Consider the following 15,701-nt stretch of genomic DNA (forward strand, 5'->3'; position numbering starts at 1 on the left):
CCGTGCACCGGTGTACACGTGTAGTTCCTTACCTGCAAATAATGCCCGAAGTTAGTTACAGAAGTTTATCGCAGTTTGCTATAGTCGTTAATAAACACGTCAGCGACGATCGAATGCACCACAAATATAAACTTACCCAACTATAAAAATTATTATTGAACTTTAATCGTAGAGAGCAACACAAGGAATGCGTAATGTAAATTCGTAATTTAGAGATCGCTCCGCTCTCCAAAGCATCCGAAGAAGAGACTAGAGAGGCTCTTCTGCTAATTGCCGGGAGTAATTGAATCACTTTCCACGGCAACGTTGATTACAAAAACGTTCAATCCACGCAAATTTAATAATTCAACCGCTGAAAACGTTCGCTTTTCCATAGCAATTGTATCCTTTGTGTACGCCGCCGGTTAAATTTTTAATCTATCAAAAGCTCTTTGTGGAGAGGTGCACTTGCAAAGCCGGCTAATCCGGCCCGTGTCAAAACAATACACAGCCCGCAAAATTTGGTAATTATTAACGCTGTCGTCTACGGTACTAATGAACGTTTCGACGGTGGCCACTCTAATGCCTGCTCGCTGTTAAGTCTTTGATGTCATCGCCTAGTTTTCGCCGAATTGCCCATTGTGATGATAAACGGCTGCCGCAAAACTTGTGTAGCCGAGGTCTTTGAATAATTCGCGACAGGCCGGAAACTTTCCTCGCTGCTTGCTGTATACAAAGAGGCAAATTTCGGTTGTGTATCGAACGGTCGTTTGTTGGTAGTACATTTCGACAAGAAAGTTTGAAAACCGCTTTGTTAAATTTAGTAAAAACAAACCTGAAATATAGGCGATTTAAAATGGACATAACTACAATTAGAAAGTTAAATTTTCTATTTTATTGTAATATAATATAAAAGTTATATACTCCATGTATTTTATCGACTAGAAAATATGATATGGACAAAAAATCAATATTAAATAATATTTTTCATTTTTAGTCATTTATTCTAATAAACTATAAACTAAGGCTGCGAAATTCATTTACAGTTTCAAATTGGTAAAAATTTTTTTTGGACTAACTAAGCGAAAGTTTTTGATGATTAGTGACTCTTATTTCCCTTCCATCTAAATATTTAGATAATCTTTTATCTTAAAGTTGAATAAATACTAATGCTCTATATCACTTAAAACTTACATCAACTTTCCTTTAAATAAAATATAGCATATATTTATTTTTTATTAAACCTTCCGTTGTAACCTAACATGCATAAGCCCAATGCGTTACAACAGCGTAAATCTGTATCAACTGAGTAACTAAATCAGATATAATGAATACCTACAAATAACTATTAATCACTAGACTGAAAATCGGTCACATCTATATTAATAATTATAAATTATTATGTATAATATAATTTATAACAAATGAATATCACTGCAGCTGTGGCCAATTTTTTTAATAATAGCGCATTTTTTTAAATATAAATTCGAGTGCCGCTGCCGGGGCTCGAATTTTTGTCTGAGACGTTACGGACTACGCTATTCCGTCTTTACGTACTAATTTATAAATTATTAATAAATACTTTATTGCAAGAAAAAAACATAATCTTCAGTCAGAAAAATATTTTCAAAAATTAAAAAGGTAAATTCGCCGCCCGCTCCCGGAATGTAAAGGGGAACGTTGCGGAATCCACCCCCCGCTTTTGGCTGTTGAGATTTTGTCGTTTTTCAATTTTTTGGTGAAGTTGTATTAACGTTTTGTGATAAATAAAGACGCTTTTAATAGCTTATTCTATTTTTTAAGGCTATATCCATTGTTTATGTAATTATTTTTTGTCAAAAAATGAGAATTTTTGTTCTTCAATCTGAATTCATAAATAATATTTAAAAATAATACGTAACATTTACCGTATATTTTTAGTTCCCAGGAATTTAATATTCCTGATAACATGGAAATCGCGAAAAAAATTAAAAAGTTATATTAAATGAAAAAATTGTAAAATAATTGAGAAAAGTTAAAATATATATATATGTATTTTTTTTAATTGACATATATTTCATTTGCTATTTTCCAAAAAATAACATTTTAGAAAAGACATTGTCGAAAGATAAGTAGCTAAATAACAAAAATTTGATGACACCGCGAATATTTTTTCGTTTTCAATTGAGGTGGAATTCATATATTTCTATTTCGTTTCGTAGATTTTTTGTCCAATCTATCATTTATATCACGATTTTGCATAAATCTTCAAGTTGTGTTTCCTTTTCAAAAAACCTTCTTAGAAGTCAAAAATCCACGTCAAAAGCAATAAAATCGTGCCGTCATCGTTGCAGTGGGAACGCTCCTTATTGAGCGTTCCCACTGCGACGGTGCCGACACAATTTTATTGCTTTTGACGTGATTTTTTTGCCTTCTGAGAAGTGATAATTGTTTTTGCGCTCTCCTATTGACCAAAATTTGGTTTTAAAATACTTTGATCAGTCTACTTTGATAGCTATTATATTTTTAAAACATAGTGTAACATCGAAATATAGACAAACTGTGGAGCAATATTTGAGATGCGATATCTCTTTGAATAATAATGTTTATTATGAAATACTACTTAGAAAGTGGGTGCTTTTGAAGGCAATGTTCCGCTCCTTTTATTTATTGTATAATATGTATAAAAAGGGCTATAGGAACGTATACCAGAAACACATCAGTATATAGGTACATCTCAAACAACTGTACTTTAGTTCAGATTCATTATTTGAGGTCGGTTTTTACATTTTTTTATAAATATATTCTTGCTATGATTTTTTTAAATATATATGTATATACTTACTAAGTTGTTTCTCTTGATTTAACTCGAGTCTCTTAACTGTTGTTGGCTCAGTATTTGTGTATTTTCCTTAACCATAGTTAAACTTTAGACTTGGGAGTCCAGGAGTGGACACTCACGTACGACACGAAGCAGCAGCGCCCGGAGGCGAGGCCGTCATGCACGTACAGTTCTTAGTAAACGAAGGAGCTCTTGTCACCGCCACTGCAGACGATTGCTTACATCTATGGAATTTCAGACAGAAATCGCCCCAGATCGTGCACACGCTCAAGTTCCAGAGAGAAAAGTGAGTACAAACACTTATCCAAAGCTTTTATTTCAATTCAATCACATGAAATCTACTATATACAATTTAGAGAGAGATACTGAGAAATAAAAAATAAAACAACATTACTCATAATCATCTTCACACTATTATATATATATGTATATCATTCAGTTGCTAGATGTAATCTCCGAATTTACTCAAAGCAATCAGGAGTTTGTTACTCTACATAATGGTCTATAGACATTGAATTGGATATAGGTCAAGTACTACCAGAAAACTCCACGAATATTAACCGCCGTAGCCACTTGTCCTTAGCCTATATTTTATCCTGTCAAATATATGCTGCTTTTAAAATATTCTAATATAAGTCATTTTTATACATAATTTATACTATTATATTAAACAGACCACATAATGGACGAATTGATTTAAAGCTCTTTTAATATTTTATCGCACACTTCCGCAGTATTAGAGGATTCATAAATATGTAAAGTTTTGCGGCTCGGTATTGTAATACATATAAATTTATATATTGTAATATAATAATAACGGTCGAGTGAGGTCATTCCGGGCTACTTAGTGCTCTTATTTAAGATGACCCTTTTGTTTTTGGCAAAATCCTGCCGCATATGCTACTTTATAAATTACGTCGTTACATAATTCAATTTATTAACTATTATCAAAGCAATAATCAACCAAGTAGCACGAAAAGGTTTTTTATGTTTAACTGTATAACCTTGACATATAGGTGCGATAACACGCAACGTTTATTCTTAATTAATAAATATACGAACTGTACTAGATATTTTTATGTAAGACAGTTTGAATTTTATAGTATTAACAATTATATTTTTATAAATATTTTACTGCATGATTTTTACTTTTTCTCTCATCATTTTCCATATTACAATCTTAACAATTTTATTTAAATTTAAATGCCATAACCAGCAACGTTAGTGCCTCACCCTGTACTAAATAGTCAATATTCAACACATACAGCTATGTAATTGAAAAACGTTAGGGGAACATTAAAAAGTTTTTCAGCGTAGCGTAAAGTGAGCGATGCAAGTTTTCCGCGCGGTCAGCCGCGCTCGATGAATTTTCCCAGTTCTCGGGGGCGTTTCTCGCTTTCCGATCTCTCACTCTCCATTGCGGAGGCCGTATGCGGAAAAGCAGCTCTCTCGGTGCACGACGATAACCGCACACTTGCGGATATAAATTCTGGTAGCTCGGTAGCCGTTGCGAATCGCGATAAGGACGTCCAGCGCAGCCTACCGGAAGTGTATTTGGTCGTATAAATCGTCTCTTGAAACGCTATCCGGCAAAGCTATAAAACTCGAAAGTTCAGTTTTAAAACTAGTCAACGATTCAATGGATAACTTGAATATAAAGTTTTTTTTTAAATAAGTTCTATCTGATAGCGATTTTATTGTTTGAGAATAAAATTCACATTAATGTTTTTGTTTAACTCAACTTAGACAAGATGACAATTATTAAAACATGTTTTTAGAGAACAGTCATTTTAAAAAGATATCTAGTAAAGGTTCTATTGAGTGATTTGCCCTTTGCTTAATAATATATTAATGAAAAAATCAGTTCAATTATTGAAACTGATCGATAACCTTTTAGTATTGCACTGACTTCAGTCTCAGTGGGTCTTTTTTTAATATAAGAATTATTATTATGGTGCAAAAAAATTTGAGTCACGTACACTTTGTGTAATTCCGTGACGTAATGACGACTATAAATTCGTGACATACTTACAGACTTGTCTACGTCTGTCGTCTCACAAGACAGCCCATCGTTAACATGAAAAGAGAAACGGCTGCTTTCTCGGTCGTTGCTTGTCGTAGCTCCACGTGGTGAGAGTTTAACTGAGCCATTGTGTGAGTCGGGAGTAATTGAACTAGAGGATGTTTTCTTGCTTACTCGATGCGACGGCTAATTTAAAATATTGGGGGATGCTATTGGGGATGGAGTTGTTAATACTTCATTTCAATTGCCTTTCTTATTAAAATATTTGCAAACCGTTTGATGTGTATATTTAGCAACCCCCCACTTGTTCTTGAATTCCATTTACTGCGCTATTCAATGCAATATTTTTATTTGTGCTTATAAATGCTCCAAAAGCACTTTTCAGCGGCTCTGAAAGACTAGTGGCATTTGTGTTTATTGCGCTTTTAACGCGTAAATGCGACAAACCCTTTATTTCTGATCGATACGTCAATCTCTTGTGTTTTCTATACCCAGCTGGGTGGCCTAGTCGGTTTTAATATATATTACTTAAACACGTTTAAACTATTACGGCTTCTTTATCCTTTTGCTTGTCAAAATCTGATATTTCGGCTTTTGATAGTTTTGAATTTTGAATCACCAAAGAAATATATACATTTTTATGCGCTTTTTCATATTTGTCTCATGGTCAAATTACATTTTTTTAAGCGACAGTATTATAAAATATGAATCTTAAAATACTCGCCAACTAAAGGATTAAAAAAAATATTTTACTAACAATAAACAGCTGTTTTTGTTAACGGAAATAATAAAATTAAATTATAATTGTTTTTCTGCCAATTTATTTAAAATTCTAGGGCTAAATTAGCCGCGCAACGATATTTGACAACTAACTAGCAATTTTTGTGTTAATGTCAAAATTCAAGTTGTATAAAAATTGCTATATTTAATCTTTCTGCGCAACAAAATAATCTTAAAAACGGATTTTAAATGCTCAAAATTGCACTGAAAATTCAACACCACGTAATACGCGTTGTTATATGATACTCCTTATCGTAAAACACTATAGTTATCAGTAACTAATGCATATTTAATGTTGTCTTTAAATGTACGTGAAAAATCCCGCTCTTTTTATTTCTAAATTGTGACTACGGATTGTCTTTGGCGGATAATTTTGACTAATAGCTCTTAATAATAGCATGAAATAATAGAGGTAATCTTTTGAAAGTGTTCAGATTAAATATAGCTTCATTATAATAACATTTAATCACAAGAGAATGACGCTTTTATTATAAATATAGGGTTTTTGTCGCATTTACGCGCTAAAAACGCAATAAACACAAATGCTACTAGTCTTTCAGAACCGCTGGAAAGGTCTTTCGTGCGTATTAGCATCCCAACGGCCTTTACAAAAAAATATTAAGAATTCATCTTTAATTTTTGATATTAATATTTAGATAGTTAATAGTATTTATATGACAAATGTCTTAAAACTATCTTATTAATTATAAAAGTAATGCAGAATTTATTAAATTATAAAATATAAAAAAATAACAAGACCATAAACACGCTTCTTAAATTATGATGTATGCAATTCGTTACATAATAGTCTCTGGACTGGGCATTTCGCTCACCCCATATAGTGAATTCACTTACACATGTGAAAAAAGTTTTTTTATAATTATTATTATTTAAGCGTTAGTATAATTCATCACTGATCCAAGTCTAATAGTTTTTGGTGAAGTAGCTTCAACAATATTTATAAAAAGATCTGGAATTAAATTTAAACATTGTCACTCAAAACTCCAAAACTAATACCCTCGTAAAAATTACTTCGCACTTAAAGTTTGTGTAAAATGAAATTATTAATTTGTCAACCTTCACAGTAGTTACAAACTCTAAACAATTAGCAATCGCGTGTCGATTGCTACCAAAACAAAGTTGTCAGACAAAGCGAGCGTAATCGACTCACGAGAAAATTCAGTTCGACAATCGAATTACTTCGAAACGAGCCGAGTTTTGAACGTGCGTCGGGTGACTTACTCTACTTATATTCAAAGTTCATGCTTTCAATGCTATTGTTGTTTTATTCTTTCATTTTTCTCGTCGACTTGGAAATGACTGCGAGAAGCCGACACGTGCCATTTTGCGTGTAAGAGAATAATGTAACAAAATAACGCCTATTGTGAATAGCTATCCTATTTTGAATTCCTTCTGTGCTATACAAGAATAGGAAAAAGCATCAAAGAAATCCCGTGGGAAACTGCGACTTTCGACCTAATCGAAGCGAAACGGGATGAGGCGGAAATACAACTGCTATTCTCCACTATGTCCCAAAAACAATTTTTGCCATTCAAATAAATATATTTGAAGATAAGTGATAAGTGTCAAGAAACACTTTTAATGATAATTTAAATTCTGAATATATTTACTAAATTTACACTCATTAAATGTGAGAAAATTTATTAATAATTTTAAGAAATCCACAGAACTGTTATTTACGATCGAAAAATTACTAAGAATGAAATTTAAATGTTTAAGTATAATCAACTAAACATAACTTTAATATTCCTCTTCAAGTTTAGAAATGAACCAAACATAACCTAACCTAAGCTAGCATAGGTTTTTCTTAACGCACGGATGAATATCGAAGTGATTAATTAAATTTGCTAGGGCGCTTTGTTGTTATTTACGATTAGTGTGTTGCAAGAATATTATTGCTAATTTGCATATAATATAACTGATGTGTATATCACTTTTCATATAAGACTGTTATCAGTAGATTTGACATGTGGCATATGAAATTTGATATTAATTAAATCCGGCGTTTAAATTTTGAAGTGATACACATACGAGATGTACATAATAGATGATGTCATCAACATTTACCACGGTTATAGTTTTTATGCGATCAATATTTATATTTTAAAATGAAAAACCTATATTCTATACAAATATTCGCATATTCAAAAATACATTAAATAATCTAATGATATTTATCCTAAACTTTTTTATGATTTTCATGGTATGGAAATCTATTATATTTTAATCCATTCCCTTAAAAGGTTTCTATGTAAATATTATTTTTATAAAGAGAGTACTGTAGCATCGTCTAAATTTAAAGTATCATTGATTTTTTCATGCCATAAATAACAAACATAAAGTTTTCCATGTGATCGTTTTTATAAAGTTGAATTTTCCACCCTTTTGTAATGTTTTTCTTAATGCATAATATCAACGTATATCATTTTCAACTGTAATAAATTTAATCACTCTCGTTAATATTTCACATGAGATGCGGGCCAAAATATATTTAAACTTTGCAAATCTCCGTTGTTCTGTCCCCGTATTGTTTATGGCCCCTCCATTCAACCATTTGTGCTAAGATATATTCTTAAGCACCTCTGAGTTATGATTTAAACCCGTAGGTAGATACACTTTAAACATTATCCGAATACTTAACCCCAGAATATCGCATTAAGCGGTTTAACTATTAAAGCGATTCGTTTATTAATTATTTTTTACTTATGTGTAAACTATTCCAAATTGAAATCTCGTTTTAATTTAACCGACGTATTGTTTTATCGCTTTATTCAATCTAGTCGAATTCAGCTCAGGCCCGTTGAAAAGGACCAGATCAAGATCTTCCTTGCAAACAAAAGCGAAAATTCTATTTACTCGTGGATATGGAGACAAAGGAGGGACGGATGAAACCTTTTTGCATAAGACGACGAAAAGGGAAACTACGGCGAAATTACATTTAAGAAAAAGGTTTTATTTTCGTTGTGGAAACGATCGAGGTCGCTATGGGGATATTTTATTATAATAAAAAAAATTAAGATGTATTTTACGACTATTGATGATGTATGTAATATAACGCGCGTGTGTATATCACGAATGTCGTTGATAATGTAGATAAAAGCGACGATTTATTTATCCAATTTGCAGTTACGGATGTTATGTTTTAAATTTATGGAACGACAATTGTAAATTGTGCGTAGAGAGCTGAAAAATTAAATGTGATTGCCAAAATATTAAAATAAATCATGCCCAAAACGAGAATGAAAATATAGTTTTAAAAAAATTAAAAGCTGGATCATTCGAGAAAAGAACTTACTAGTTACTTATTATATTTGAAAGTTTTTTTATTATTTATCAAAAAAAATTTTCATGTTGAACTTATGTTTATGGACAAACATACCTTATTTTTTCGGTAATAGGGGTGCAACTAAATAATTAATATAATAGAGAAAAAAAAACATTTCTTAATTGCATAACTGAAATCGCTTTTATTAATTAAAATAAGCATTATCTGTTAACTTCGACACGTAAAACGTGGTTTCTATATATATAATCTTAAGCAAACTATTCCTTACTTAGTATTTCTCATTTATCAATGTTGTCTTTTTCTTAAAAATTAAAAATTAAAATACATATGAAAAAATATATGTATATTTTATTTATATTATAACAGTATATATTTTTGTTCATGGTAAATATTTTTATTGATTATTTATGTCTGTAAATTATATTTTAGTTAATAATTGAAGAAGATTGGTAAAACATATTTTTTATATACGAATACATCATTACATTATTAATTTATTTTTAAATCTTACATCGTTACATTATTCACTTATTTTTAAATCTTACATTAATCTTAAATTACAGGTCACTTTCCATCACATGAAATTTTTCTTGTTATTGTGCAAATATCATTTACATAAAATCATTGACTCTTGTTAATTTATCTGGCGAATGAATCCTTGCCAAAAACTTATCAATATAACCATTCTTAAAGTCCCAAATAAAATAAAATCATTAACCCTTGCGTTCTTATTATTTTAAGCAAGTCTAAACAAAATGTTTGCTAAACGTCATTCCTAGAGTCGGTCATAAAACTGGCCAAACAATTATTTTAAAATGTTAATAGGAAATATATGCCCCGTTTCGTTTTACCTGCTTTAAATACAGTTATGTTACCACTACTTTTTCTTAAAAATTTCAGCGTTTGTAAAACTAAAAAAAATATGCGTATTAATAAAATTTAAAAAAAAATATTGTTCAAATTTCGAAATTTCGAAAAAGATGCAAAATCATTTTTTTGCACTTTTCTTGAGAAAAACACCTTACTCTTACATAAAATTGTGATGCATGAAAAATATTTTAACGTAAAAAAAATTTGTGATTATTTGCGCATATTTTTTTAAGTGTTTCGCTAAAAAAATTCTAACGCCTTTAATTTACATTTGATTAAATTTATTGATTATTATTTTTATTCATTATTTACTGTAAAATATAAATATGTAAAGATCTATTCTAAAAATTACAACACTATTTTATTAAACCAAACTTATATTTTTATTGTTTTTGTGCACATTTCGTTCGATGGCATATATACGATTTTTATTAGATTATCAATAAATGGTACTTCTTAAAACATGTGCATCTGTGTACAACGATACAAGATGTACAAATATATCAGACTTCACTGTGATTTGTCTGTACCTGCATTTTTTTTAATTTCAAATTTATTAGACCGTGCAGTTCCTAACCTATTTTTTCCATAAATTGCATTTTACAAAAATAGCAGTGTAGATATTTGCTTCATAAATTGCTATTTACTAAAAAATAAAACGGTGAGGTTTAATTGTCCACGTAGCGCTAAATTTTATTTTGGGTTTTGCGGCAGAATGGGTGTGATTTTGCAGCCAAAATGACGCCGGAAAAGCCGGTAACAGTTTATTTTATAAACATAAATTACCACATATATAGAGAAATGTAAATACCGCTGGCGTGTCGTGTTGTATTATTGTCGACTGTGATTTCGTGGAGCAGCTTGGATCTGTTATGATTTGTTCTGTGTTCATGATGTGACTCCATAGCGTTTTTCTTGGTGCATCGCTCACTATCAATGAATTCTCTAAGTACAAAAAGCTGATCTAATTTGTGTGACATATACCGTGTTTCTCAAAATCTGCTACAAAACAAATAGTTGTTACATTTTATCGAGAATATACTGACGAACAATAATGGCGAATGACCATTCAATCTCACAAAATGTATTACCAGCGTTAAAATCTACAAATGTACCAGCAATGCATTCGACCGCGCTAATTTAGCTCGTGTTTCACAAATTTGCCCAATCGCGCCTTTACACAAAATTAGCCATGCAATTTTGCATTGGTTTGTCTGCGATGGAGCAGGATTTATGCACGGAGAGAATATATCCGCAAATGCATCGGGTAACGCAGTTCAAACTAACCAACTATTAATTTTGCCTAACTGCCTCCGGTTACATAGAACCCCAGGGATACGTCTCGGTGTCTTCGAAGCGGCTGGATCCCTACGTGATGCGGTTACGCCTCAGTACACGGCGGTTAATATGTTGATTACGTTAGGGTGTATAACGTACATTAGGGCATAACTTATTTATAACACCGCTACATGTATTTAATAACGGATAAAAAGTCCTGGAGTAGTGTAAATAAAGTAGTCAACATTTATCAAAGAATCATTCATAGTATATTTTATTGTTTCATTACCTAATACGCGTTTTAAAGCAATGTTCGAATGATCAGAATGTTTGCCGCATAATGTAAACTTATTTCCTTATGCAAATTCTCACTTATTAACCACACAGCGATTGATATTCACCTCTACTTGAACGCCCATAATTGAAGGTTTTCACTTCCTCGCGTATGTAAATACATATGCGTGTTTAATTCAAAGATTTTTTTTCGATCGCTCGTAGCACGATCCAGTTTTTTGAGTGTCAATTAAAACGTAGACGTACCGTAAAACAATTTTTCCTGCCAGCTCCACGTGTTATATGGGGTTCCATCACGTCAATTGCGAAACGCCCATACCGTAGTTTATTAATTAACCGTTTTCGAATGCGAACACCGGGCCAATTTGGGTTAACAGCGTGGCTCGAAATCGACGCCTGGGAATGTGTTGTAGTTAATTTGCGGCTAATGCATGTTCGTTCGAATCGGGTGTGGATATAAATGTGCTGCCAAATTGATCTGTAACGAAAAGTAGTCGTAATGTTAATTGATGAAAGTAATAAAGAAAATAATATTCGCAGTTTCTTTATATGAATTATGTAACGTCTTGAAGCAATATATTGTAATAGAGATTTTGCCATTATGCCAAATTGAATACTGATCTTATAAAATATATTTTAGATGGATTCACTCTAGTGTAAATTTACATTGAAGCACTAAATCTCAGAGATGCTAAAAGCTTTACATACAAATTTAAAATCGTAAAAATAAAAATCCTTTAACGTTTTGACTTTTTCATCAAAATAAGTTATTTTCAGTCTATGATTATTTCAATTTAGTTACTTAATAATATCAAAAAAAAATTTCATGTTCTTAAAAAAATAATCTCTTGCATGGTTTTAATAATGATTAAGCCTACGTCTATAGTAAATTACCATGTATTTTTTACGGTAGCGATATTTAATAAAAATATTTAACACATTCATCACGGATGACTCGTATGCGAGTCTTTAAAATTTCTTTGAAGAAACACGGATGACTCGTATACGAGTCTTTGCGTACGTTGAACTTTGAACGTAAAAAAATCGGTCAGAGCAATATTATTTTTAGATTTTGCTCACAGATGCCAATGGAAGGATATTAGTAATAAAGAAAACTTTAAAATAAATTCGTGAAATTCGAACATCCAGATTACAAGAAAACAAACAAAAAAAAATTTTTTTACTATTTTTATTTAAATTAATATGATAATCAGAATTTTTTTCAAATTGAAATGTCACTAAAAGTAGGTCATATTTGCACGTGAGACCAATTCTTATTATTTATATTATTTACTTCCATATACGATATTGTAACGTCGATATCTCAATACTGAAGGTTCTCGATAGTACTTTGGGTTATAAAGAAATATCTCTGAAATTTTTGTTTTAAAATTCTTACTAGTTTAAAAGTTATAGGCATTTTTCAAAAACAATGCAATTTTTTGGAAAATGTGCAAAACTGCCCCGTCACAGTAGTAATTTTAATACTTAATAGAAAAAAATTTAATAGAAATAGTGTAATAAATGTAAATCACTCAATCTTGAGCTCCTCTTACCATCAGACATATCAAGTCAACCGCTTTGCAGGCCTCGAGTCATTCATACAATACAAATGTCCTGCATATCTATTATTATTCACGAGCGGTATGAAATACCTAAAATGCTTTTCTAGTGACATCGCAATGCTCAAAAGGAAAGAAGTCATCCACAAATTTTGGAAAGCGTCAAAAAGCCCGCTCGACTTAGCATATTTTCAAGCCTTACGGGCCCAAGCTAAGAAAATGATTATGAAAAATCTCTTATCAGTGATCACAAAATATTTTGGAAATCGTCAGCACTAAGCGGTGCGCACAATCCGCGCCGACAGTGATGCATCACCATGGAAAAACTTTTGATGCCTATAGAGATATTCACGGAGTATTTTTATTCCATCTATGACGAATAATATTCTACTACTGATCGTAATTGAGACAATTTGACGATTTATTTTTAATGTGTCGCTAAAAAATTCATCGATTCTTAATTTATGGAGATGTGCGAAAGTCCACAAAAAAGGGTGATAAATCGTGTATCGAAATATTCAGAACGGCAAAATCTCCCGATTCTAAAATTCAAATCGATGAAGTCTATACCGGCTACTTCTTTGGAAGTCAAGCAACTTCAGTTTCTAGAACAGTCTTGTAAGCATTTTTCGATTTACTTAAATCTGATGAGTATTTCGCTCATTCAAGAGTACCACATGGATCCAATCTAGGTCCTCTGCTCTTTTTCAAATATTTCAAGCGACAATAAATAACTCAGAATATAAATTACATGCTGATGACTTGAAAGTGTTTTAGAGTATTCGCCCAAATTCGGATTCACTCTCTTTACAGATAGACCCGAAATTGATGTGAAGGTGGTTGATGGTTGAAGTGTCACGTTGTCACATTTTCCAGATCTTCTTGCCCAGTGGTATTTTCATACAGTTTAAGCGAATATGAAAGTATTCTATGTGCATCACCAAAGTTTGTAAAAAGGCGTCGAGGATGCTCGGCTTCGTTATGCGGAACGCGTGTCACTTTAATAATTTACCGCAGATTCGCGTTCTGTACGATACATTGGTTCGTATCATCTTCGAATATGACTATTGTCTGGAATCTCTGAGAAGCGAAAAACTCCTTGTTGGAGGAGGTTCAAAGAAAATTTTCTCACATATCTCTACAAAAGTGAGTTTGGATCATACCCGTATTTGTATTCTAGTGTATTTTTTCTAATAGCGCTGAAATTTTTGGCGTAGCGTCTACTCAAAGAAGTACTTTTTTTAATTGTGATAGGGCGATTTTCAGTGTGTACTAAAGAGTCACGTTCGCGTCCCTTATTCTTGCCTGTCGCAGCCAGGACGACATTGCTTAAGAACGCTCCTCTTGCACACGCCATCCAGCTTCTCAATGAGTTTATCAAACACATGGATGTTTTTGGCGATAGCTATGAATAGGTAATATTGGTATTGGGGCAAAAATGGACATTCGGTATTACAAAATGAAATACCGGTAGTACTGAAAATATTTTAATTTATTTTTTTTAATCCGTACATTTTATTTGATAAAAACAATATCTCCATGGCTTAGGACTAATAAACGACGATACCTATATTGCTTGAAAGCAAAAATGTAGAATAAAATGATTCTCATTGTAAGGAATTAACCTAAGTAGTTTTCTCGTGGTAAGATATAACTTACAATCATTTTATTTTATGCTTTGGTTTTTCTAATCGATAAATATGGTGAAACATGCGAGCGGTGCTCGGTACTCTAATTAAAATAATAATAAGAATGTCAATACCGGTAATACCAGTATTGACTGTTTTTCTCTCAGTAATACCGGTATTATTGTAATCCCTAAATAAGAGTACTCATATATTTTAGTTGTGCATATGTTAAATATTTAACTGCATAATTATTATTTGTATAATGGCCATCATGTCGCATTGAAAAAACGTGTCAAATCATAATGATCAGATTTTTAATAGAAAATAATATCTAATATCGATAAAACTCGTACAATTTGTTGTCAAATGTCATCCTCGCAAATAAATACGAAAATCTTAAATAAGTCACTATTAACACTATAAACCGTAGTAGTAGTATGTGTATATTTTATATATTTCCTGTTTTTATATTAAAAACTTGAAATGTTCATAATGTAAGCGACATGTATTAAGGAAACTATTTTCGTATTCTCAAATTCAATGTTATTAAACTCGGACATGGAAGTTTTATGTGTAATTCTTTCAGCCTTTGACGAGGGTTCAACAAACTATTTCAAGCGTTTATTTTCATTTTACTTAAATTTCATCGATCAAAACGGTTAGATTTGGGTTTTCAGAAAGTGTTTCGCGAAACTCCTTCTACATGTCTGATTTTAAAGTTCGGTCACGAACGTTGCCAATTTGATTGAAATACATTTTCGAGCGAAACGAGCTCATTCGTTTTGCGATTGCGACGATATTAACTACATTGTAACAACGCCTTTTCTGGAAACCGTAGCGAGAATCAAGATTGTAAATATTGGCCAAGTGTCATAAATTTCGTTATACTTATAATCAAATTATATACGCCCTAGTTTTGTTTTATAAAAGTCGACAAGATGCTCACTAAAGACAAAGAAGACGCTTCTTTACTCCCTCGGTCTTCTTGACATTTCGAGCACCTCTTCGTTCAACGCGACGCTTGAGCGAATTGAGAAAATTTCACTCTTATTTAACGTCCGTCGTATAATCAATTATGTTTCGTTCATATACCAATATTACATTTACGTATTCAGAGCGTAACATTTCAAATTCTTGGACCTAGCAAACACCAAAAAGC

At 31.8% G+C, this 15,701-nt stretch overlaps 1 protein-coding gene across 17 annotated transcripts in view; it reads left to right on the top strand.

Moving 5' to 3' along the window:
- Positions 1–15,701, top strand: part of Tomosyn (syntaxin-binding protein tomosyn) — a 280,098-nt gene that overhangs the window by 220,594 nt on the left and 43,803 nt on the right. For all 17 annotated transcript variants that reach the window (XR_015812683.1, XR_015812682.1, XM_088205743.1 and 14 more), the window contains exon 3: positions 2,892–3,086. Coding sequence is in view for 15 of the 17 variants with exons in the window: in XM_088205743.1 (XP_088061869.1) it covers positions 2,892–3,086 (195 nt within the window). In the remaining 2 variants the exon portion in view is untranslated. The remainder of the gene's footprint in view (positions 1–2,891; positions 3,087–15,701) is intronic.

This window comes from Plectrocnemia conspersa, unplaced genomic scaffold (assembly GCF_051122295.1).
Source record: "Plectrocnemia conspersa isolate PC_06_02 unplaced genomic scaffold, ASM5112229v1 ptg000002l, whole genome shotgun sequence".
In the NCBI taxonomy this organism is placed as follows: Eukaryota; Metazoa; Arthropoda; class Insecta; order Trichoptera; family Polycentropodidae; genus Plectrocnemia; species Plectrocnemia conspersa.